At 35.5% G+C, this 24,340-nt stretch overlaps 2 protein-coding genes across 4 annotated transcripts in view; one reads left to right on the forward strand and one right to left on the reverse strand.

Annotated features, from left to right (window-relative positions):
• The window catches only part of RALGPS2 (Ral GEF with PH domain and SH3 binding motif 2), a 159,927-nt gene that overhangs the window by 93,815 nt on the left and 41,772 nt on the right, over positions 1-24,340 (forward strand). The gene's annotated exons all lie outside the window — the stretch shown is intronic.
• Positions 509-23,850, reverse strand: ANGPTL1 (angiopoietin like 1). The gene is made up of 5 exons (XM_005690918.3): positions 23,377-23,850; positions 17,479-18,324; positions 4,205-4,398; positions 2,771-3,041; positions 509-1,460 (listed from the first exon to the last, which is right to left on the reverse strand). The coding sequence occupies exons 1-5, from the start codon at positions 23,384-23,386 to the stop codon at positions 1,273-1,275; spliced, it is 1,509 nt and encodes a 502-aa protein (XP_005690975.1). The 5' UTR covers positions 23,387-23,850; the 3' UTR covers positions 509-1,272.

The raw sequence follows: 24,340 nt of genomic DNA on the forward strand, positions 1-24,340 counted from the left end.
AGAGCAGAAACGTTGCACTTGATATTGATGAATTAAAGTTGTGCAGATAATTGTCTTCAGTTCTGACTGGTTGAGCAAAAGTCTCAAGAGATTCCTCTAAAATTTTTAGTTCACAAAGGAGTTAAGGGAAGATCTGCTCTAAGCAGAACATATTTTTAGAAGATAATTATTCTGGAAGATTGGTAGTAAAGTTGTTAGTTGCAAAGATGAGCTAAAGACACACACACTGGAATTAGCCATTTGGACTAGTGAAACCCCTGTGGATTCCATTCTGAAACTGTTGAATCTCAGTATTGGAAAAATATCTAACAGCTCGTTGAAGTTGTTTTAGTCCCATCAGTATGCAGTAATGCTTGTAAAGCTGTCCAAACTTTCTGACTCGAACCGGAAGATAAACTTTTTCTAAATAGTTAAGATCAGTAAATTAGGGAGGGAAAAGTATTAATAAATAAGCTTAGAGTTGTAATTCAGTTCTGTAAAACCATTGACTCACCAAATATTTTGCACATTTGTAATATCAGTGTTTTACTGATATAAAAACATAAAGTAGATTTTAGGAAATTTTGGTATTCATATGAAATCATATGAAAGTAACATTGAAAAATTTATTTGTCTATTTCTGTTTCTATAAATTGGCCATTTAAATACTGTATACATTATTTTTGTTTTTAAAAATATGTATCTTGTGGATTTCTTCATTTTTGAAATTGACATAAAGTATATTGTCAAGAATTCAAATTTAATCATTTCATGTGAAAGGCATAAACTCAATTTGAAATAACTTTTATTCAATGTAAATTGTTGGCAAAACTAGAGTTTTTTCTAATTTCCTGTCTATGTTTTTTATAAATAAAATGTATGATGTTGTTGAAATCTTAAAATTATTTTTCCATTGAAAGTTACAGCATTCTCATAAAGGCTTTAAATAAATTGTTAAAGATCTTGACATGTATTGAATTTTGATTTAAAATAAAGCTAAAATTTGTTTTACGTTGTGACAAATAATTTACATTTTAAAAAACAAACTTTGCCTGTATTCAGTCAATAATATTTTTAAAATAACTTGGATTATAGATACAGATAATCTTCTACAGTATATTGAGAGAAGATGAAACTATATTCATAAATCCCCTTTTATAGTTACAGTAAAAATTCACTTAAAAAACTATATCTGTAGAAATGAATTGTGCAAAATAATATACATGTAACATTTACATTTTTAAGAACTGAAAATTAGAGTTCTGTGTCATTTAAATTGGAGACTGCGTCTCTTCAGTCAATAGGCTTGATCAGCATCTGAACTGCTCTCAAGGAGTATGAGCCGCCTCGGTATTCAGCCCAAAATATCCCATCTTGGTACTTGCTTCTGTAGTGGCCTCCTCTGTACCAGACTCCATTGAGATTAGAGTGTGCACAGGCATTGTACCACCATCCTCCTTTATGGAAGTGGGCGCAGTTCCCTTTGAGGAAAAAAATATAGACATCAGAGTAAAAGCTTCTTCTAAGTGTGGTACTCTGTAAACCATTAAAAACTTACTCTACTTTGAGAACAGTTTGAGTTTTTCAGTTAACCTTTATCTTCACAGTGTTGTTTTTTCATTTGTTACTGTTGCTTGAGTATCAGCTACTTGAAAGATCACTTGAATTGCCTTTTTTATTTTGCTCTTTGCTTATTATTAGTGCATGCTTTTCTTGTTGTTGTGAGTGATTTTCTTTTCTGGGAGGCAGGGTAAATAAAATGCAAGTAGTGTTTGTATGTAAGAGAGAGAGGTGGGAGAGATTGGGAGGGAAAAAGATACCGAGTTGGTAAAGAGAGTAAAGTTGGGTAAAATTGATTTTCCAAATAGCAAAAAAAAATCTATTTATAAAATAGTACTATTAACAAATCAAATGAGTTTCTGTAAATAAGGCATATATTATGGTCAAATCTGTCTTCCTTTTTCCTGTTTTGCTGGAGTGAAATAGAGACCTGTGTGCTGCTTGCCATACAGCTCAATGTAAAAATAAATCAATTTTCAGGAGATATCTCTTTGTCAGAGCCAGAAACCTAGGCTAAAAAGGCAAAAATCATGTGAAAATTAAATTAAAAATTACATTATGTGGATGACCTAATTGGGTCTTTCTAAAGAGAATATTTTGAATAAAGCTTTTCTGCCGTTCCTGTATCCCCTGCTGCAGTCGTCTTGCTAGTCATCTTTACCAAAAAGTGCCTTCACCCCATGTACCCAAATGTCTCGCTTCCTTCGCTCCCTTCAGGACCTTATTCGAATGTCACCTTTTTTGTCCAATCCACGTGAAATGGCACCATCCCTGTTCCCTGTTCAGTTTTACTTTTCCTGAAGCACTGTCACCACCTGATAAATCATTTTGTTTCCTTCCGGAAAGTAAGTTCCCAAAGGGCAGGAACTTTGTTCACTGCCATGTTCCTCAGAGCCTACAACAGTGCCTACCGCATGGTAGGTGTCCAGGGAGATTTGTTAGCAGTTTTAGGCAGTTGCAAGTTTGTTTCCAGATGGCTATGTTTTGTTTCCCATCCCACCCCATCAGGTTAGAACAGCAGGCCCATGTTCACAGAGTTCACACTTTGCAATTGCCTTAGAGAAGAGCTCCTAAAAAGCTGTTCCTTTTAGCAGGTTGTATTTCCTTTGACTGAATCCAAAACAACTTTTCTGAAAAGACTTCAGTGGCATATACTTTATAACAGGGTTCTATTTAGTGCATAGAAAGTGGTGATCCTGCAAAGAACATGCATCAGTTTTTTCTCACTCACCTGCATACATATCTTTATCTCTGTCCAGAGTGGTGAACTGTTTACCATTATGCCACATCATGGAATCCCCAGCATTCCCCTGGTAAGTCCCCAGACGCAGTCTATAGAATTCACTTTCCGGTTCCAGGCGGAAACTGCTATATTCTGCATAGACTTTTTTGTCACTCCAGTCTTCTAATTCAATCAATAACTTATAATTATCTTGATTGCTAAGCAAATAGATATTTTCCAGTCCAAGCCAATATTCTCCATCAATGTTTCCAAATCCTTTCTGTTATTAAACAAAGAACATGCATACATGAATAAATGTAGATAGTAAGCATTTTTAGATGTTTTAAACACCTGATAGCTTAAAGATATTGACCATTTAAGTGATAAAGATATTGACCATTTAAGTGGTAATGTAATCTTCCATTTTTGTAGATCACCTGTTCTACTGAAGTCCCACGTAATCACTTTGTTTTGTTTTGCTTTCTCTCAATTTGTCAGCATTTATTTGCACAACTAACTCCAAAGTCTACAAATAAGATAAGAGCAGAATTGAAATTATTCATAGAAACTAAAAACATTAACTAGTATACTACCCAGATCCTCGAAAAGGGTTCCTGATTTCTTTCATACTCATACAAAGAAGCAAATTTTTGTTCTAAAAGTAATATAGGTATTGTCTCCACCATAGTCAAATAAGTAATGCATCTAACATTTTTTATGATAGTAAAAATGGTAGTATCTGTTTTAGAACAAATCATCTTCTTTAGCTCTATTAAATAAAATTAGTAAATGTAAGATGATGAAATAGTAATCTTCAAAGTCCTTTTGAAAAATTGTAGGTTAATGTTTGAAGAAGATAACAAATTAACTATCGTATTTCCATAAATATTTGCCATCGCAAGTATGCAGCAGAATATAAGTTTGATAAATCTGATCTTAATGCTAAATGTATTTTCAAAGAGGTTGTGTTCTTTCACTTGTTACTTGTTTAGAAATTTATATAACTTCTCACATGGATACATTAATGTCTCATTATTATAAGCAATAATACAGAGTATAGGACTTCCAAAACATGACCTTTTTTCTAAGATTGTTTACCTCCGATTAAATACACTTGATAATGGGTGCAGATGTGGTCATGAACAAAAAAGCAGTTGTCTTCCTAGAAAATGAAATTAGGATCAGTCTTTGCAAAGAATTAAATATATGTGTAAATCATCCAGACTGAAAGGGAACATTTTAAAGTACATCTTTAGTTTCCTTTTTACATTTTAATTTTGACTTGAAACCAAAGATGAGGGTTGTCTTTTGAACAAATGCAGATAATGAAAAGCATGCAAAGAGTGATTTTTTAGCTGTGTATCTTATTTATTGCATAGAATGACTATTTTTGCAAGAGCTGCTTTGTTCTACCTCTCCCCCAGGGCTGAATCACTGATTTACCTTATAATTTTCCCAGTTTCTGAAGAAGTTGACAGAGCCATCTGTTCTTTTCTGAATAACAGTCCAACCCCCAGGATCCAAACTGTTCTCACACCATAGTTGCATTGGTCCATTGCTGTTTTCAGGTTTGATCAGATAAATCCCACTGACTGAATGTCCAGCGTCTTTTGCATGCTGACAATCTTTGTATGGTCCTGTAATTAAAATTGCTTTGATTGCCAGGAAACTTAATAGGAAAAGAGCCATATTAAAGTAGTTTTTAGTCAAGAGTCTTACCGTTGTATCTTTCTTTACAGATACCGTTTTTAATGTATTGTGTACACAAACCTCTAAAAGCTAAAGAAACTAAATTTAAAAAAAAAAAGAATCTAAATAAAAGAATTACCCGCCCCCCAGTCCCACTATCTGGAACATTAACTTGATTTTCCACTGTTCTTGCAAGTCTTTGTCCAAATACATATATTTTTTGTATTGTTACAATTCTAACACTCATAGAAAATTGGATTCTGTCTTTTTGTTTCAACAAACTTTTCCATGGGACTACAGTCTCCATTCTAACGCTTGTAGTAACTGTAAGACACAATCTTTGATGTTATATATCATGCTTACCTCTGCCATTAGACACTGAGGTTTCATCTGATTTTTGCTGTTATAAGTAACACTGTACGTAGTGTCTTCTTTTTGACTTCATTTTTTTCATACATATGAAAATGTTGCAGGATTGACCTGCTAGATCAAAAGTGTGTGAACAGTTTTACAGTTTTTCGTGGGGTCCAATTTATAGTTAACCAAAATTTGATTTCAGTGGATCACGCTAGTCCCTTGAGATACTCAGTGAGAATGGCATACCACGGTCAAGTAAGTTTTAGAACTGCTAGGTATTAGATTACCCTTTCAAAAACACAGTATACATTCACATATGAAAGACTGAGAAGCCCTGAAATAAACCAGTCTCCCAAGCTTTCAGAATCTTTAAAATTTTTCCCTCATACAACAGTTCATAAGAATACATTTCAGGAATGTTGGCAACATGCCTTTCTAAAGTGTTGTATCAATTTATATGACTAACAGTAATTTTCTTATTTAATCTACACAGTAACCTTCTGATAGTTTACAGATGTTCTGTAGATGAAACAGTTAACTGACTAGTCTTTAAACCCTAGACTTAAGCCCACTTTTTTCTAATCCCAGAACCCATGCTCTGAACTGTTATGCTACAGTTGTTCCCATGTTATCTCATAGTTGTATGAATTCACTCCCTATTTTTTAATCCACTGATAAGTTCTTCGTATATTTTAAAATGACAGAACATTTTGTAAAATCGTTTGTAGAGTATCTGACTCTTGAACTTGTGATTTCCATATTTCTGATCTTAAGAAAGATAGCATTTAGTTTACTGAGCATTCTTCAGTTTCACCCTTCTCCAGTGTTTTGATGCTTTGAATTTTTTAATAAGCATGTCAAAATATTAAGTGATTCAGAAATAAGAATTACACTAAAGATCAACCCTAAGTTATCCTAAAGAACAACCAAATGAATATAGAAATTTCAGTTGTCAAATTTTATATTTTACTAAAAATTTTTAGTTCTGACATGTAGAATTTTTAGAAATTGTGTGAGAGTTTAGTCAAGTAAAATTCATACAAGAAAATCTGTACTGTAATGATAATAGGATTGTTGAGATTTTGAGGAATGTGTTTTCTGTGCGATGCCAAGTATGTACAAGGTCCCTTATGGGGCCTTATTGGGGTAGAATTAATCTCATTAAATAAATAGTTACACAGCTACATCATTAGAAGGGTTTCTTAGAAACTGTGAACTCTTCCCTCTAGATTATTCCTTAAGGATGAAGACTGTTTTTGTTTTTCTTCTGACTTCATGTCATCAGTGTTTGAACATTTAAGTAGACTGTCAATTTTTTGTTAAGCAAATGAATCAAAGTTGCTTTCACATTTTAGATACAGGGAAATTGAAAACCACACACAAAAAGAAGAGATGATCAATTTCTCTAGTCCATATTTTTATTGTGTTTCATTGATATTTCTCTGTTTTGGGTTTTTAAAAATAATAATGACTGTAAGCACTACTGATTGCTACTAAAAATTTATAGAAACTGGAAATACGTAATGCTGCCTTTCTTGGGTTATGTTTATTTTAAGTATTAAATTTCTTAGTTCTAGAGCTTCAATTAGATTATTTTTTATCATTTTTATTTCTCTTCGGAGATTCTAGTCTTGCATTTATTATGGACATAGTTTCCTTTAAGCTGTAATAACTACTTTAAAAATTCTTGTTCCTTCTATTTCTAGTTTGTTGAGAGCTGTTACCATGAATGGATTTAGAATTTTGTCAAGGCTTTTTATTTATCTACTGACATGATGATACAGTTTTTCTTTTTTTATTCGTTAAGGGATAAATTCTATTGATTGTATTTTTAGTGTTAAACCAACCTTTCGTTCCTGGGATAACCTCAACTTGGTCATGCTATATTATCATTTTTATATATAGCTTGATTTGTTAAAATTTTGTTAAGAATTTATGCTTTTATAGTCATGAGGATATTGGTTAGATTGTGAAAGCTCATAAATGGTTTCTTAAGCTAGGGAGGGCTCTTCTAAAAATGATGTTTTTCCTTTTCACAGTAGCCGTAAATTAGATCACATTCCATTTAAATGCAATGTGAATTATTTTTACCTATCTACCTTCTCAGTTATTGAATTTAAATTACAAAGTATTCATAGCCTTTAACACAGTGCTTAATAAAATAGGCATCATCAGTAACTTAGTTCCCTTTTCTTCTTTGTTGCTGACCTTTACACATAGTACTGACTTATTTAATAATTTAAGTAGCTTGTGTAATAAATATATTTATTAACAGATTTAATGTGGCTATTCAGAGTTGAATGTACAGTCATTTCTATTGTAGAAAAATAATGTGTTCCTGAAAAACCTTATGTTCTGCAAAATCATGCACTAAAAATAACAGCTAATATTAGCTGTTAGCATACTTTGTGTTCATCTGCAGTTACTTGGGGCACAGAACATTACTATCCTTGGATAAAATCCCATGTGAACCAATTTGACCACTTTGTTTTACTGATGTTATTCACCATTTTTTTTTAACCAGTCATGTATGAGCTACTTCACCTTACAGAAGCATGCACTGTAGTCAAGTCAGAGAAGGGTAGAGAAGTTTAAATGAAGTATGACTTCCAGATCCAGTCTTAGATTATTTTGTGTAATGCATGGTAACGTGTTTTATTTGTTTACTTGTGGGTGAGAACTGTAGTTTTTATATCCAGTTTAACTGTGTATCTAGTTTAAGTCACTTCAGTGCTCAAATATTTGTTGAATTAAACGATTCCTGGCAGCCGCAGTGGTTTCCTTGGCTCTGTCTTTAATGCATCTGCAATAGGCTGGAGACTGTGTTAGGCTCCAAGGATAGAGAAACAGCCACTAGAGTCCAGGGGGAAGTGGGGCGAGAGACTCCACTACAGCCTGATGAGTCCTCCGATAGGCCACAGGGCACACAGGAAACCTGGCTAAGAACTGGCTAACCCAGACTTGGGGGGAACCGTGGTGTTGGCTCCATCTGCCGAGGCACGGAGAGAAGAGAGCTTGATGAACCAGGGGAGTTAGAAGTTCAGCATGAGATGTCTGTGGTGGAGGGTGGCTCTTAGAACTCTTGAGTTCTGCTGCAGGGTTGAAATTGATTTCTTCAGTCTGAGAATGCAGTTGTCATAGTTGTTTACATAGTTGTTTAACCAGATTTTTTCTAAGTTGTCACTTTCAGAACAGTCAAGAATATCTGAGGAGCAGTGCTTTTAAAACTTATATCAGTATTATAGTTAATGCACACATGAAGTGTTTGTTGCAATACATACAAATATTTCTCTCATTTTCATAAGTGTGCTGCTTCTGTGAATGTCATCTTTGTAAATGTTTGCTCTGTACTCATTTGAGTATAATTTTGACAGTTTACATTTTATATTTTACTATATATATTCACAAGTTGGACTTTCATTAGATTATTTGAATTGCTATAAAACGTTTATAAGCATCGTTTTGAGTCTTGACAGAATATTTGTCGAATGCCATTTGTCTCTCTCCTGCTTTTTAATAGGCCCTCAGATATTTAAGCAAATTGGGGAGTTTTCCTGGGTTTTCTAGATCCAGCTTTGATTTGATAAGATTTCAGTTTATGCAAATTTAAAATTATCTTCAATTTTAATTTTCAACCCACTTTTTTATAGTGAGCTTCATGTTTGCAATTTGGATGCCTGTTAGACTTGGTTGATATAAAGGCTTAGGAAAATGTGGTAGAAATTTTTTTCTGAGACATGTGGATAAAATTAGCAGTATTTGCAGCTATTTTTTTCCTGCTCAGTAAAGCTAATAAGTATCAGAATTTAGTGTTTGTTTATATTTATTTTTATAAATAAACCATTAACCTGTCTTAGCCCAGTGTATACTATTGATCTTGGCAGAAATATCTTCTCATTATTACTTATTTATTTTCTGCTATAGGATTAGTTTATAGATCATTCTTATATTAAATGTTTTACTGCTTTCTCTTTACCATAAAAAGTGCTTCCCAAGCATTCTTAAATGACTAGTAAAGAAGTACCAGCTTTATTTTTGAGAGGCCAGTTTCCCAGTTTAACTTGCTGATTTGTGTATATCAGAAATTAAGTAAGTTGTTTATCGATGATATGATTCAGGAATTTGTTATTAGTCATTTACAGGTATAGACTAGGAGTACCTTTCTTTCAAAATAGGAATTTTATTACAACCTTTTGCTTAGAACTTCTTAAAAATTTTTGTTGGAGTATAGCTGATTTGCAGTGTTGTGTTAGTGTCAGGCATACAGCAAAGTGAATCAGTTATACATATACATGTGTCCATTCTTTTTTCTTTAGATTACTTTCCCATATAGGTCATTACAGAGTACTGAGGAGCGTTCCTGTTGCCATACAGTAGATTCTTATTAGTTATCTATTTTATATATAGTAGTGTGTATATGTCAATCCCAATCTCCCAATTTACCTCTCCCCCACTTTTCCCTCCTGCTAACCATAAGTTCGTTTTCTACATTAGTGATTTACACTGAGTAATCTTGAAATAGTTGTTTTCTGTGACGCAATTGGATTCTTCTCAGAGCGTGAAAATGGAATTTTGTACTTTGAATTTGATGGGCCAGTCTCTTTCTTCCTCAGTTTATTTGGGGATTAAAATTTGTATAAGACTAACCAAGTCCAGTTAATAGGTCTGATTCATCATAGAAAAATACTGACCAGTCATGCCACATATTTCACAACATGTATTTTTTTAAGAAGAACCCATGTTTTGAACAGAACATTGTGTTGAAAAAGACAAAAAGATTTCATACTTTGAATAGCCCCTTTACTGGAAACCATCTTTATTTAATATACCTGTCCTCTTTCTATAAAGAAACTGTTTAATTACTTAAGTTGAGAGGAAAATCCTTTTCTTTTTGTTGTTGAATTTCTCATTAATTTCCTTACTTTGTCCCAACACTGTGTTCTTTGTGATAGGAGAAGTAGGACGAAAGGGTTAACCAACTTAGAACTTTCAGATAATTGGTCAGGAAGTAAAATCTTCCGAGGGGTAAATTTTTTAATTGGGTTAAGTATAAGATAAATATATTTAGCATTTCTGGAATGGGAAATTTGAGGCAAATGCCTTCTAAAGTGATAATAGATTCTTTCTTGTAAAAATATGAATTACTTTGTTTATTAATCTATAAGCTTAAAATGCAGTTAGCAACCTGAGCTCTTTTGCTTAAGAATATACCAATTATTTTTCATAACTGGTTAATAGAAGCATACTTCAGCCCCTATGCTCAACCAGTCATCCTCGTTAATTTAGTTTTTGTTGGTTTAAATGTTAATATAAGTATTCCACTGAAACCAACTGCATTTGTAAAATTTATTAATGGAAAGCATTATAAATAATTAAATTGAAAATTAGCTTATTACTCACTAAAAAGCATGTTTTTAGTTTCTAATGACTGCTTTTCAAATGTAACTTTATAAGATTGCCTTCTATATTCCCATACATGGCAAGGTATATATTGGAAAGTACACTCCAAAAAAATACGACAAGGATGGTCAGAGCATACACAACACTTATTTTCATTTGTATCACCTCATTTAATCATCACAACAGGCTCTTACAAAAGAAGCAACTGAGGCTCAGAAGAGCCTCACCAGGATCCAGATTTCCTGGTATGCAGGTCTATTCTCTAACATACTATGAAGGAACTTTCTCAACTTCATTTACCTACAAAGAATGAACTTATAAATACACCATCTGTAAAAGGAAAGTGTTTCATTAAAGACTAACCCAGAATGTAGCCAGTGAACAACATTACCAGTTAAGAATTTTTTGATAGCAGTCTGCCAAGTATATAGTTACATTCCCAAACATTTTGTTTTTCAGGTAGAGGGAAAGTAATTTTTCTGGGGATTATTTATTGTAAATGAACAAAAATATTCTGTTATTTTCCATAAGCTCATAGTAAGTTTATTTTCCTGAGGTGCACTTTTCTTATAACCATCTTAAATGAAAATATAAAATTGCCTGTCATTAAGACACCTTTTTTAAAATGCTGGTAAGATATATATAACATAAAATGTACCAGCTTAACCATCTTTAAGTATACAGTTCAGTGGCATTAGTACATTTTCATTACTGTACAGTTAATCTCCATAGTTCTTTTCCTCTTGGAAAACTAAAACTCTGTACCCATTAAATAACAACTCTGCATCGTCCCCTCCTCCAGCCCCTGGCAGCCACCCTTCCACTCTCTGTCTCTATGAATTTACTGTAGATACCTCACATATATGTAGAATAATTGTATAGTATTTGACTTCCTGTGATTGGCTAGGACACTTTTTAAATATACATACATGTTATTCATTTAAAGGCTTTAGAATGGCCATGTACCTACATGTAGAGGGCAATAATATGAAATCTCTTGGTGCCAGGAGCATATGTGAGTTCAGCAGTAGACATCCATGTTTGCCCTTTTTGTTCAAGTACCCAAACAGCTGACATATTTTCCAGTCTGACATAGGAATAATATGAACAAAGATTTTATCACTTATATATAAAGAAAAAATAGCAAGTCAGTTGTTGCTTATAGTAGTTTATATTTGATAAGAATCACAGAATACTAGAACTAAAAAGAGATATTAGAGTCTTCCAGTCCCACCAGTACTTGTACAAATGAGAAAAACAGACAGGCAAAGTGACTTACCCAGGGTCAGTAACAAAGAAAACAAGTTTCCTTAATTCTATGCAGTTTCCCTTGTAGCTAACTAATCTTGAGTTTCAGAGACCAACATTTACAGAAAAAAATAAAAAGTTAATGTTTGCCTAGAACAACAAATACATAATGAATAACAGAAGAAGTTATGCCCATGCTTCATTTTTACATTAAGGATTGGTTTATTTGGGATATATACACCATTATTTCTTTTAAAGCAAGTCTGTTTAATGGGACCTTTGATATGCTAAATCCTTAGCATGAGATGTAACTCTCTAATACTGGATTTTTTGGCACTACAGCTCAATGTCTAGTAAAACCTAGAACTGATATGTCTCATTTCCCATAGGCATGCTTAGTGTGTCATTGTATGAATATGTGAATTATCATTTCTTCTAGAGCTGGCGATAACCATCAAATTAAGATACGCCATGGCAGTCATCCCCATATTTATGTGACTGTACATACCATCAGTTACAAAAAAAATTCACATACTTCAGTTATATTTATTTATAAATTATATGTAAAAACTACTGATTATATACATTAAAGGCTTAGACAAGACATCCATTTTTAAGAGAATATAAAAAAGTTTTTTCATATACACATCATTCCCTTGGAAGTCAGAGGGCAAGGAGATCTTAATAATGATCATCATTTGCCCAGTTTACTGGTTCACTAGCCTCTTGTCTCTGACAGTAACAACAACATAAAATGAATGACTGCAGTAGAACAGAATGTGTTAAAGTACTTTCATGAAGGCCTTTGGAATGACAGTTTTAAGAAGCTCTATAAAAATATAATATCAAGTTAATCAGCATTTATTTAGCATCTGCAAAGGACACAATATCCATCTACCATGAAGGAGCTTATACTATAGACTGAAGGCATTTTATTTAGGTGTGCAGACATAAGTACTGTGTGTACATGTGAAGATACCTGATAATTCAGCAGTGAACATAAGAAATATCATGTCTTTGTTACAGAGTGTAGACATTCGTGTAGGAACAATCACTTCAAACCTGGGGAAGTCAAAGAGGCTTCAAGGAGGACTCGCTAGTGTATTGTATAATATTGTAGTCTGAGCCTTACAATTTGAATAGGGAGAATGCATGGAAAATATTTAGAAGACAATGAGTTGATTTATTTTATTGAAGCAGATGGTTTTTGTGAAAGAAATCAATAGAAAGAAAGCTAAAGAAGTGGGGTTGATTCTTTTGAGGAGGATATTAATCTTCCCCAGGCTAAGCAAACTGGATGTTTTCTGTTTGTAGTAAGGACCTGCTGGGCCATTGTGTGATGTGATCAGGATGGAAATTTGAGGCATATCTGTTGGCAGTGTAGAATATATTTTGGTGGAAAGAGAAAGTGGAGTTAAAGAGATCAGTTGGCAAGCCGTTATATAATTCTCAGGAAGACTGATGTTTGAGTGCCAGGTTCACTATTCTAACGACTCCTCACATGTGGTAAATACTGTTACTATCCCCACTTTACAGATGAGGAAACAGACACAGAGCAACCCCTTCCACCTGGCTAAGGTCACCCAGCTGGTAATCCAGGACGTTTCTGTCCACTCTCTGCTTTCAAAGATAATGTGGATCTAAGTTAAGCTCTGGTTCTGAACAGATGTGAGGGACACATCCGTGAAAGACTGAAAGCAGCACAGATAGAGCTCAGTTGACTCCCTGCGCGGGAGAGGAGGGAGGAGTCAGGGACGAGCGAGACAGACTCTGAAACGGGTGGTAAATACGCCAAAACAGAGAAGTCAGAATCCATTTACCTATCAGTTTCATTTACAGAAACTTATGTCCTAAGAGTATAATTTAAGGACAGAAATGGTATGGACCTAACAGAAGCAGAAGATATTAAGAAGAAGTGGCAAGAATACACAGAAGAACTGTACAGAAAAGATCTTCACGACCCAGATAATCACAATGGTGTGATCACTCACCTAGAGCCAGACATCCTGGAATGTGAAGTCAAGTGGGCCTTAGAAAGCATCACTGCGAACAAAGCTAGTGGAGGTGATGGAATTCCAATGGAGCTATTTCAAATCCTGAAAGATGATGCTGTGAAAGTGCTGCACTCAGTATGCCAGCAAATGTGGAAAACTCAGCAGTGGCCACAGGACTGGAAAAGGTCAGTTTTCATTCCAATCCCAAAGAAAGGCAATGCCAAGGAATGCTCAAACTACCACACAATTGCTCTAATCTCACACACTAGTAAAGTAATGCTCAAAATTCTCCAAGCCAGGCTTCAGCAATACATGAACCATGAACTTCCAGGTGTTGAAGCTGGTTTTACAAACGGCAGAGGAACCAGCAATCAAATTGCCAACATTCGTTGGATCATGGAAAAAGGAAGAGAGTTCCAGAAAAACATCTATTTCTGCTTTATTGACTATGCCAAAGCCTTTGACTGTGTGGATCACAATAAACTGTGGAAAATTCTGAAAGAGATGGGAATACCAGACCACCTGACCTGTCTCTGGAGAAACCTATATGCAGGTCAGGAAGCAACAGTTCGAACTGGACATGGAACAACAGACTGGTTCCAAATAGGAAAAGGAGTACGTCAAGGCTGTATGTTGTCACCCTGCTTATTTAACTTATATGCAGAGTCCATCATGAGAAACGCTGGACTGGAAGAAGCACAAGCTGAAATCAAGATTGCCGGGAGAAATATCAATAACCTCAGATATGCAGATGACACCACCCTTACGGCAGAAAGTGAAGAGGAACTGGAAAGCCTCTTGATGAAAGTGAAAGAGGAGAGGGAAAAAGTTGGCTTAAAGCCTCAACATTCAGAAAACGAAGATCGTGGCATCTGGTCCCATCACTTCATGGGAAATAGATGGGAAAACAGTGGAAACAGTGTCAGACTTTATTTTTCTGGGCTCCAAAATCACTGGTGACTGCAGCCATGAAATTAAAAGACGCTTACTTCTTAGAAGGAAAGTTATGATCAACCTAGATAGCATATTGAAAAGCAGAGACATTACTTTGCCAACAAAGGTCTGTCTAGGCTATGGTTTTTCCAGTGGTCATGTATGGATGTGAGAGTTGGATTGTGAAGAAAGCTGAGCGCCGAAGAATTGATGCTTTTGAACTGTGGTGTTGGAGAAGACTCTTGAGAGTCCGTTCCACTGCAAAGAGATCTAACTAGTCCATCCTAAAGGAGATCAGTCCTGGGTGTTCTTTGGAAGGACTGATGCTGAAGCTGAAACTCCAATACTTGGCCACCTTATGTGAAGAGTTGACTCATTGGAAAAGACCCTGATGCTTGGAGGGATTGGGGACAGGAGGAGTAGGGGATGACAGAGGATGAGATGGCTGGATGGCATCACCTACTCTATGGACATGAGTTTGGGTAAACCTGGGAGTCGGTGATGGACAGGGTGGCCTGGCGTGCTGCAGTTCATTGGGTGGCAAAGAGTCGGACACAACTGAGCAACTGAACTGAAGAGTATAATTATAGAGGGGGAAAAAGAACAAAGTTAATTTTTAAAGTTAAAAGAATATTGGTTGCCATGTTTATGGGGGGCCGGGGAGAAAGACCTGAAGGTTATTACCAAAGTGTTTTCAGAAGTAAACTCCTATTACTACTAGTAACTATCAAGTAGTTCCTTAGAGGTAAACTAGTATTATGGTAGTTTACTTCTGAGTATTTGGATATTCCACAAGCATTTTTAAAAGTTTGTTAGTATTTTCTAGATTTTCCTCAGTGATTATTGTTTTTACAATAATAATTGACTTATTTCTGAAAGGAGAATGCTAGTTTGGGGGAAAGATTGTTTTAGGGTTTAGTTACTAATTTACATATTCATTCCTCAAATATGTATTGTAGTGCTTACAGTATGCGGAATACAACATGCCACACCTAATCCTGGCTAGATATTTGAGATAGAAAAATGAAAAGACAATTCACTTTCTTTTGGAAATGTTCAGTCTAACAGGGAGACAGACATGCAGACAAATAACTTCGGTGTAATATAATTGAAAAAAAACATGTTCAAGGCATTATCAGCAGTTTGGGGAGGGAGCCTTCTAGATACATTCGTTTGACTCTGAATAGGTATAACACTTAAGACACTATTTTAGCTAAGCCTTGAGATCTGCCAGGTTGACAGATAAGCTGAAAGAAGGCATTTCATTAGAGGAAGCAGCAGCATGTGAGGTAATGATCGAATATCCAGGTGCAAACATCAGCTTTGGTTAGAATCAGGAGGGGGAGCTCCATGCAGGAGTTATCTGAGCAGTGGTGAAGCTTGTGGCCTTGAAGGAGTGTGAGACCACTAATAAAAGAGAACGTCTTCGAGAAAGCCTTTTAAGTCATAGGAGAAGGAAGAAGATGCCAGTGAAGGACCTAGAGAAATAGGAAGAGTTAGAGTATTATGATCTGGATAACCAAGAAAGCAGAGATGTGTGAATGGTCAGTGATGTCCCCTGCTACAGAAAGACACGAGCACTTTGCAATGTACATACTTTCCGCCTTTTCTTTTTCCTGTGCTTTTTAAACATTTATTTCTTAGTCTACATGCAGTCTTTTGTCCTCCCTTTTCAGTAAGTGAATAAACTACAATTAATTTCTTTTCTTTCTTTCTTTCTTTTTTTTTTTAACTTTTGGGCCTTTGGGTCTTTCCCTTTAAGAAAACAAATCAATTTGTAAAAAATTCAGAATATAGCTTATGAGAAATTGGATGTATGTGTAAAATAAATGTATTCAGAAAGTTAGCAGTAAGCTTACTAGACTGAAACAAAGATGACTTATTCATCTTTTTGTGGCAGACAAAAGTCATTTGATCAATGACTGATAATGAATGAGAGGAGGAAGGGATGGAATTAGAGGCAGAGATACAAGGATCAATTCTCAGGATTTTTGTGGACTAAAGACTTATTTATATTTACATGGTTGCAGGGTATTTTAGCTTTGAAAAATAGGTGAGATGGATACCTTTTCTTGGGCTTCCCTGGTGGCTCAGATAGTAAAGAATCCTGCTACATTGTAAGAAACCTGGGTTCGATCCCTGGGTTGGGAAGATCCCCTGGAGGAGGGCAGAGCAACCTACTCCAATATTCCTGCCCGGAGAACCCTCATGGACAGAGAAGCCTGGTGGGCTACAGTCCATGGGGTCACAAAGAATTGTATTAAGCTGAGTGACTAAGCACAGCGTACCTTTTCTTCTTGAGCCTGAGAGCAAGAGGCCTGGGTTTTATGCACATGTTTTCAAGATAGGAAAGCACAAGGAACCTGGGACTAAATAGACTTAATCTCAGCACAGCAGCAGTAGGTGGTGCATGTGCTGAGAGTGGAGATAGGAGGAGGTTGATTCTAAGCTTCAGGAGCTACTGTTGTTGTTTAGTCGCTAAGTCACGTCTGACGCTTGGCGATCCTGCAGACGGTAGCCTGCCAGGCTTCTCTGTCCATGGGATTTCCCAGGCAGGAATGCTAGAGTGGGTTGTCATCCCCTTCTCCAGAGGATCTTCCTGATCCAAAGATTGAACCACTTCTCCTGCATTGACAGGTGGGTTCTTTACCTCTGAGCCACCAGGGTGGCTTTAGGAGAGTGAGAACTTATTGTTACACGTTCCTTCTGAGGAAGATAATAATGGGAAGAACAGCAAGAGGTAAATGAAAGGGATGTTTAGCAAATGTGAGGACCTAGCTGGAGACCGATAGGATGGCAGAGAGGTTAGGAGTGGATTGTGGACTCATTCCTGTCTCAGTGCAAATAATTTAGATTATAAGAATTTGGATGAATGACTACTTTTTCCACAAAGTATACTGTTTCTAGAAACTGTTAGACTGAGAGATGTATTTAAGAACAATTTCAGGTTAATAGAAAACAAAATCAGAAAATTTAATATTCATGTAAAATTACATCACCAAAATGAAGGATAGGCATGTATTACGAGCATTATGTCACAAACCATAAAACATATTGACCTTGTACCTCCATTTTTAGCAGTAAGAGGTAACTCACCTTCATTGATGAAAGTTACCGGTGGTATCTTGAGAGGGCTTTTCGTGGGAGAAGTTAACAGATCAGGTGGCGGCATTAAATCTCTGGGATAGCTTGGATCCCTCTGTATCTCATTGCCTCCCAGCAGACCAGGAGTGTACTGATGACTGTGAGGAATGTGCTGTGGCACGACCTGGACGAGAGGAGGAGACACATGGGGGTCCTGTCGAGAAAATATCCTCAAGCACTGTTCTTCCAACAAAGTGATCATCACAGACTGGTTATTGACCAGATCAGTCAAGGAAGCATATTTCACCTCCAGTTCCCTGTACCTTGTTGCCATCTTCAACATTTCTGTGGTGACATTGAGGATTTTATTTTCCAACTGGGAAAGTTCAAGTGAATTATCCCTCTTTCGTATAATCTCATGCAGTAGTTGCATATAGAGCTGAGTAACACGGGAGTTCATGTTACGGCTTTCTTTCCTCAGCAGCTTTACCTCATTGACAATGTTTCCATCCACATCCACCACCAACTGCAGGACGTCTATCTCCCGCTTCTGCTTGGAGAGCACATCCTTTAGGTTCTCAAGATCCATCCTGGTGATCATGTCTTTAATGGTACCTGCATCTTGCCCTTTGGTATTGACACATATTGGCCCTGTTATTTTTTGTTCAGGTACCAGAAATGTGTATGAACATTTCTTTGCTTCCTCTTTACCATCTGTGGCGCGAGGGTATCTCCTCTGGGTTATTTTTTTAATTTTGAACTGTCCTCCTCTGCAATGTCCAATGCCCATTAGTAGGAAGAATAGCACACTTAGGGTCCAGATAAAAGCCTTCATTTTGAAATGAGGTTGTATGCTCTCTTTAAAAAAGAAAAAGCAAACCAATGAAGGGAAGAAGTAGAAAATAATTAATATTAATCTACTTTTTTAAGTCAGTAATCTAAAAAGGTATCTAAGGGAAAAACTGAATATCTATTGGTGTTAATAAATGGGGCCAGAATTAAAGTTATTAATTTCTTAAATTCAATATTAAGTGCCTTCCTATTTGTTTAAAAATTAGGTTTCAGAGAAGAGCTTTCCAACTACCATCTTATGGTAATGCTTTTTGTTCCCCCAGCTCAGTGAGCAGATCTTGGTGCCCCTGTGTTGAGGTATATGGTTAGATGCTCTTGGGGCTTTTGAGACCCTAGTAAGACACTTCTGTTACCTTTAAAAAGCTTACTTGTTGTCTTAAGGCTCGGAAAATGGTATATAATGCCTGTAAAATCAATTACAACATTCTTCTCTAACTATTGTGAAAGTTGCTGGTCAGTGTTTTTTCTTTATATTGTATCTTCTGAATTAATTTGACCTTCTCTGGTAAGTATCTTTTTTTATCTATCAAATTAAAGAAACATTTTTAGACAAAATGTAAAACCAGAAAGTTTTAGCATGGTGGTTTTTGCTTATTTTCGTAGTATGTCCTTTTGGTATTGGTGACAAGTTTAAGAATGATAGCATGCTCACAGTCATTACTGTGGGTAATCATGTTTCCTAAATCATAATCCTGTGTATGCTCTAAGTTTATATATGATTCAGCAGGTTCATTCTTCTAACAGAAGTTCTACTGAACTGCATTTTTGTAAAATATTAAAATAACTTTTTATAACCATTACCAAGGAAAGAAACTCAACTGTAGTTGAATCTGATCAGTGAAAAGTGCCTTAACAACCATCTCATATTGTCTAAGACTTCTCTCCCATGGACATGTTGAAGGCCAAGGCCACACAAGTAGGTTGTATTAGAACCAGGTCTAGAATCCAGGTTCCCTGGTTCTTTAGTCAGTGTTTCTAGCAGTGGCACATAGGCTAAAATGTGTGCTTGAAATGTTTCACTTCTGCTGTGAAAGATAGATGCTCATTTTTTAATGGTATAATCGATAGAAACACTCTAGAAAACAATAAAACTAGTTCCAGGAAGCAAAACTGCTTCCTTTCTGTTTCATTACCTCCCTGCAGAGTAGTGGCGGTTAGAATGAGTAGGATGTGTCATCCTGTTGTTAGTATAGCCCACCGTGCTGCAGTATAGCCCACCTTCCTCTCTTGTAAGCTTCCTGTGTGCTAGTATTGAAGGATGGCAGTGGATACACCAAGAACTTTTCTATCCCATTTTCCACCCAGTTGTTTTTTGATTTGGGAAGCCAGGTCCCAAATCATTTATGATGCTACTAATAAATAGCAATGCAGCAGTAACAGTGGGTCATTTTTATTGGGTGTGCCAGGCATTGTTTAAGTCTTTCACATGCATTAAATCATTTTACCGCAGCCCTCTGACGTAGATTATTACTATCCTCATTTTCAAATGAAAAGACCTGGCATCCAGATGTTAAGTATCAATACCTCACCCAGAGTCACACTGCTTTCTAAGACATGGAGCCAGAATTTGAACCCAGGCAGAAGACTCCAGGGTTCATGTTTTTCATTAACAACTGTATCATATGGCAACATATTCTCTCCTTTTTTCTATCACCAACACTACAACAATCCCTTATATTTATGTAGTGTTAACTCATATTAACTGTTTGCATTCACAGCAGCACTGGGATGTAAACATACACCATTTTGCAGAGAACAAGCCTGGAGAAGCTGAAACACTCAGATGGGATTCAGATCGTCTACTCTTAACTCTCTAGACCTGTGACTTTTATCCTAGTCGTGTCATAACTGCAGAGGAATCTTAACTTTGTGTTCCTTGTCTTTCACAGTCTCTTCCTGGTTTGTATCTCTTTACATTGACCCCTTACTTAATTATGCACGAGTACTTGTGGATCATTTTTATATCCCAAGCTTTTCTACTACCATTCCTTTCCCTCCATATGTATTCTATCAGTTGATAGTAACATGTCTGACTTGACTATGAATCCTCCTAAAATTAAAGGTTGTATCAATAAAATATGGACTCTTCAACTAGAGTCATAAAGATGGGCTTCCCCTTTATAACAGGCTTCCCTCATAAAGATGACTACTACTTTCTAAAACCATGTCTACTTCAGTGTTGTCAAATGAGTAAGGTTTGCAAACTGGAGTGATAATGAAAATAAAGCAAAGAATGGATGGAGTGCAGGGAATTCTTTTTCCTTTATTAACGTAAGATAGGAGGGATGAGCATAATAATATTCCATGTCTGTGTCAGAGGCCTTCTGTTTGCTGACAGATAGCCAGAAGCACACTTGGATGAGTACTTTTCATTTTTTGTTTTCATCCTTTGCCTTCTGACATCAGTTGAAAATTTAGACCAAGTGTCATTTATTTTATTTAAAAAGGACTTTAGTTACTACATTGGAGTTACCTGTACCAAAAACCAGTAAAATGTTTCTTACTATACTTGCAGATTCATAGGATTTAGATATGGTTTATTTTTAAAACTGCAGACAGTAAAATAGAAGCCATCAGCCTCCTGGGTAAACATACAGCATTTCTCCTGTAGTTAATGCAGCCCTTGTTCAGAGGCACTCATTTCTTTCACTTTAATAATGGAATGGAAACTCTTAGATCATAGAAAATTATTTTATCTAAGTAATCTCCTACGAAATAAGTTACCAAAACAAGGAAAATTCAGAAAGTACCGTGAAACTTCAAAACATGTAGACTTTTCTGAGCAGTGTTCTGACTGAAGATCTTACATTCCTACCAGACACAGATTTGTGTAGAACTGAGAAGCATATAATCCAACTCTGTTGGAACTTTGTATCGGTGTTGTTATGGAAGAACAAAAATGTGAAAGTACAAATCTAAATTAAAATAGCCATAGCTTCCTTTTGCTGTATTCTGCCTTGGCTCTTTATGGGTTCCTGTACAATTAAATCATAAGGTGAATCACCATCTGTGATAAGAGAATCTGACCTAGGATTAACATTTAAAGGGGACAACAAAAAGTTTATTTTTTTAAAAAATAAATACAATTTCCTTATCCTTTACAAAAGTCATGATTTCATTGTCACCTAAAGCTGAATAAGGAACCACATTTCTTAAGTAGTAGACTAGCTACGTCATGAGTAAAGAATGAGTTTTTAGAATACATTTACTGTTACCTTTTATGAAAACATTCTCTCATTTAATATTTTCCCACATATGTTCAGTTTTAAAAGTGAAAGATCCATAAATCTGTGTTACCTCATAAAACCTTTCTGTATATGTTAAATTTTTCCTAGGCCCCACGAGAATGTTGTAAATTAGTTACAGTATACTTAAGTTTAAATCTGTGTCTGCCTGGTTGTTTTTAGGTGGGGCGGGGGCGGGGGGGGAGCCTTCCATGCTTTGAGTTAATTTTATTGGTACTATTTCTCTTCATAGTTGCTACATTGCCAGTTAGTGGGGAGAAGAAATGAAAGTCAAGATTTGACTTCCTTTCAGATGGTAAACGCATAGAGGCGTTTAACTGGCAGTGTCATGTACCGAAAACAGCATGAGGCAATGAAATTAAATTTATGAAGCACGGAAGATACCTTAGATAAAGAACTTCTAGATTGTGAATTATGTTCTGGGAAGAGACACAAGGGCGATTTCATCCCCTGGAGAAGTTTAAGAAAGGGATAAATAGTTATCTGGGTTTCAGATTAAATGCTTGCTTAAGGCTTCCGTAAGAACCAAGGTTTAATTGAAGTCCTGTACTTTCCATAGCGGCACCAACAGAAAAGAAAGAGATGACATATTTCTGATCCAGTATTTCTTGGAAATTTTATCAGAATTTCTTATAAAATGTGTTTAACAGAGATTGTCCCAGTATTTAGAGTTTTGAATCTTTAAGAAAAGGACATGAAAGTAAAGTTGAAGAAATCTTACTTAGCTTTACCATTTTTTTTGCTTGTTGAAGATTCTTACCTTGAATTTCTTTGATTTTTTAAAAGGACAGAGAACCCCCAAATCATAACAAACTTCAGTGTCTTTGGTTTTAAAGCTCATTGTTGGTAACTAGTAATTTTATTGTTAGTCTAGTAATACAATTAAACGAAGCTCCTAGATAGAATATTTAAAGAGTTGTGTTCGTTGATCAAAATTGTATTTGTCTAAAAATATTATATACTTTTGGTCTTTTAATTGTGTATTTAAGTAATTGTATCTTCTGGGTTCTTACTTTCTATTGTTAATGTTGACCACTTATGCAATACTTCTGTAACATTTTATTTCTTCTTAACTATAATCTGTAAGGTTTTAGGACTTCTTAATGTATCCATCGCTTTGGTTTGTCACATAATTCCAGTTGTAGCAGTTTTAATTTTTGTTACCCAAGTTAAAATACTGTTACATGTAAACTTAGAAACTACTTAAAAGTTTGAGTTTTAGCAAGAAATACCATAGACTTATTTTAAAACTCTTACATTTAGGATTACTAAATACTAGGTTATATTTGGTTATGCTGTGATTGGGGTATCATTGCAAAGCCTTGCAGTTAATTTGATATCTTCTTAACTGTGTTTGTAGCTTTACTTTAAGATATTTTAACAGTACATATAAATTATTAGCATACACACTGTAGCTGTAAAGACAAACTAATCATGTTTACAACTATTTAGTTTGTATCCCTTTGTTTTCATCATTGTGCAATAAATCATATACATTTAATGTTAATTGTTAAAATTTCTAATGTCACTAAAGCACTTGTTTTTTGAAATCCATAATGTATATACATCAGTCTATAAACATACACACTAAATATCATTAAATTGAACCTCAAATAATTCATTAATCATCACAAAGTATATAATGACCAGTTTTATCTAAAGTTGCAAAACAAAACCTTTTCCAGACAAGGCAAATTGTAGTATGTTCCAAGTCTTTGATTAATAAGAGATTTTGAAATTTCTACTACAAATATAAAACAATTATACATTTCAGCATACATAAAATTTTAAAATAAAAGAAATGTTAAAATACCTTTTTGCATCTGTTGATAAAGCAAGCCCAGAAACTTGCTGCTGTTACTCTTGCTTTTAAAAATCAGTGTAGACGTTTGTTCGTCTGTGACTTTAATGGCAACTGCATTTTTGTTTTGGACCGTTGAATCCAAGCTGTAATAAGGAGCTTCTTTCTTCTTACAGCACTAATCAATTGAATTTGACAAGCCACCTATGTAATTTTAAGTAGTAGAGTGGAAGTTCCTGGTCTGCGGGCTGTCTTTAATCCAGCAGAGAAAGCATTGTGGCTTTGCTCTGTCTGCCACATGGAGAAATGCAGTGAAACCAGCTGCAGCTGACCCAGATTGTATATACAGTACCCTTGAATAGTGATTCCCTCTCTTTCTCAGGAGACTCAAGTTCAGCCCACATATTACGTCACCAAACATTTGCTGGAGACTAGGGGGGAAAAGTCTCCTTAGGATTTCCTCTCTGTAGCCTTAAATAGGGGTGGGGGTAGTGGCATCAGCAGGAGGTTGAATGCTTGCAAACAAGGAGAGACTGTGTGCAGCTTGAAGGAAGGGCAGCATCTGGAAGCAGACTATCGTGGTTCAGCGGGCAGTTATAAAACAAACACGAGCCCGCTGCCCAGAGATCTTCCAAGCTGGATACTGAAAAAACAGTACTCAGCTTCACTGAGAAGTAGTTGCAGGCTGATGAGTTTGTTGTTTTATTACAAAGCTTAGGAGTGAGACTCTGTTCTAAAGAGGTGGCAGCCTCATTAGCCTCCTAATCCTAATTAATAGAGTACTCTTTATAGCCTGGAAGAATTTTTAAACATTTTACTAAATTTGCCACTTTAGAAGGTTTTGAAGTTGTAAGAAAAACCTGGTGTGTATTTCTAAGATAAAACTGCTCATGATATATAATTATTAAAAATAATTGAAAAGCTAGGTGTGAAATTCTCTCAGAAATTTAATATTTCTTAAATTCTAATGTTAAAT

The sequence above is a fragment of the Capra hircus genome, chromosome 16 (assembly GCF_001704415.2).
Source record: "Capra hircus breed San Clemente chromosome 16, ASM170441v1, whole genome shotgun sequence".
NCBI classification, from domain to species: Eukaryota; Metazoa; Chordata; class Mammalia; order Artiodactyla; family Bovidae; genus Capra; species Capra hircus.

Bases quoted from the DNA above. Each gene is read 5' to 3' on its own strand.
- ANGPTL1 (XM_005690918.3), bottom strand. The intron at 4,399-17,478 runs GTGAGTTACCTC...TTTTAATTACAG, and splicing joins GGTAACTTTCATCAATGAAG to GACCATACAAAGATTGTCAG. The intron at 1,461-2,770 runs GTGAGTGAGAAA...TTTTCCTCAAAG, and splicing joins AGATAAAGATATGTATGCAG to GGAACTGCGCCCACTTCCAT.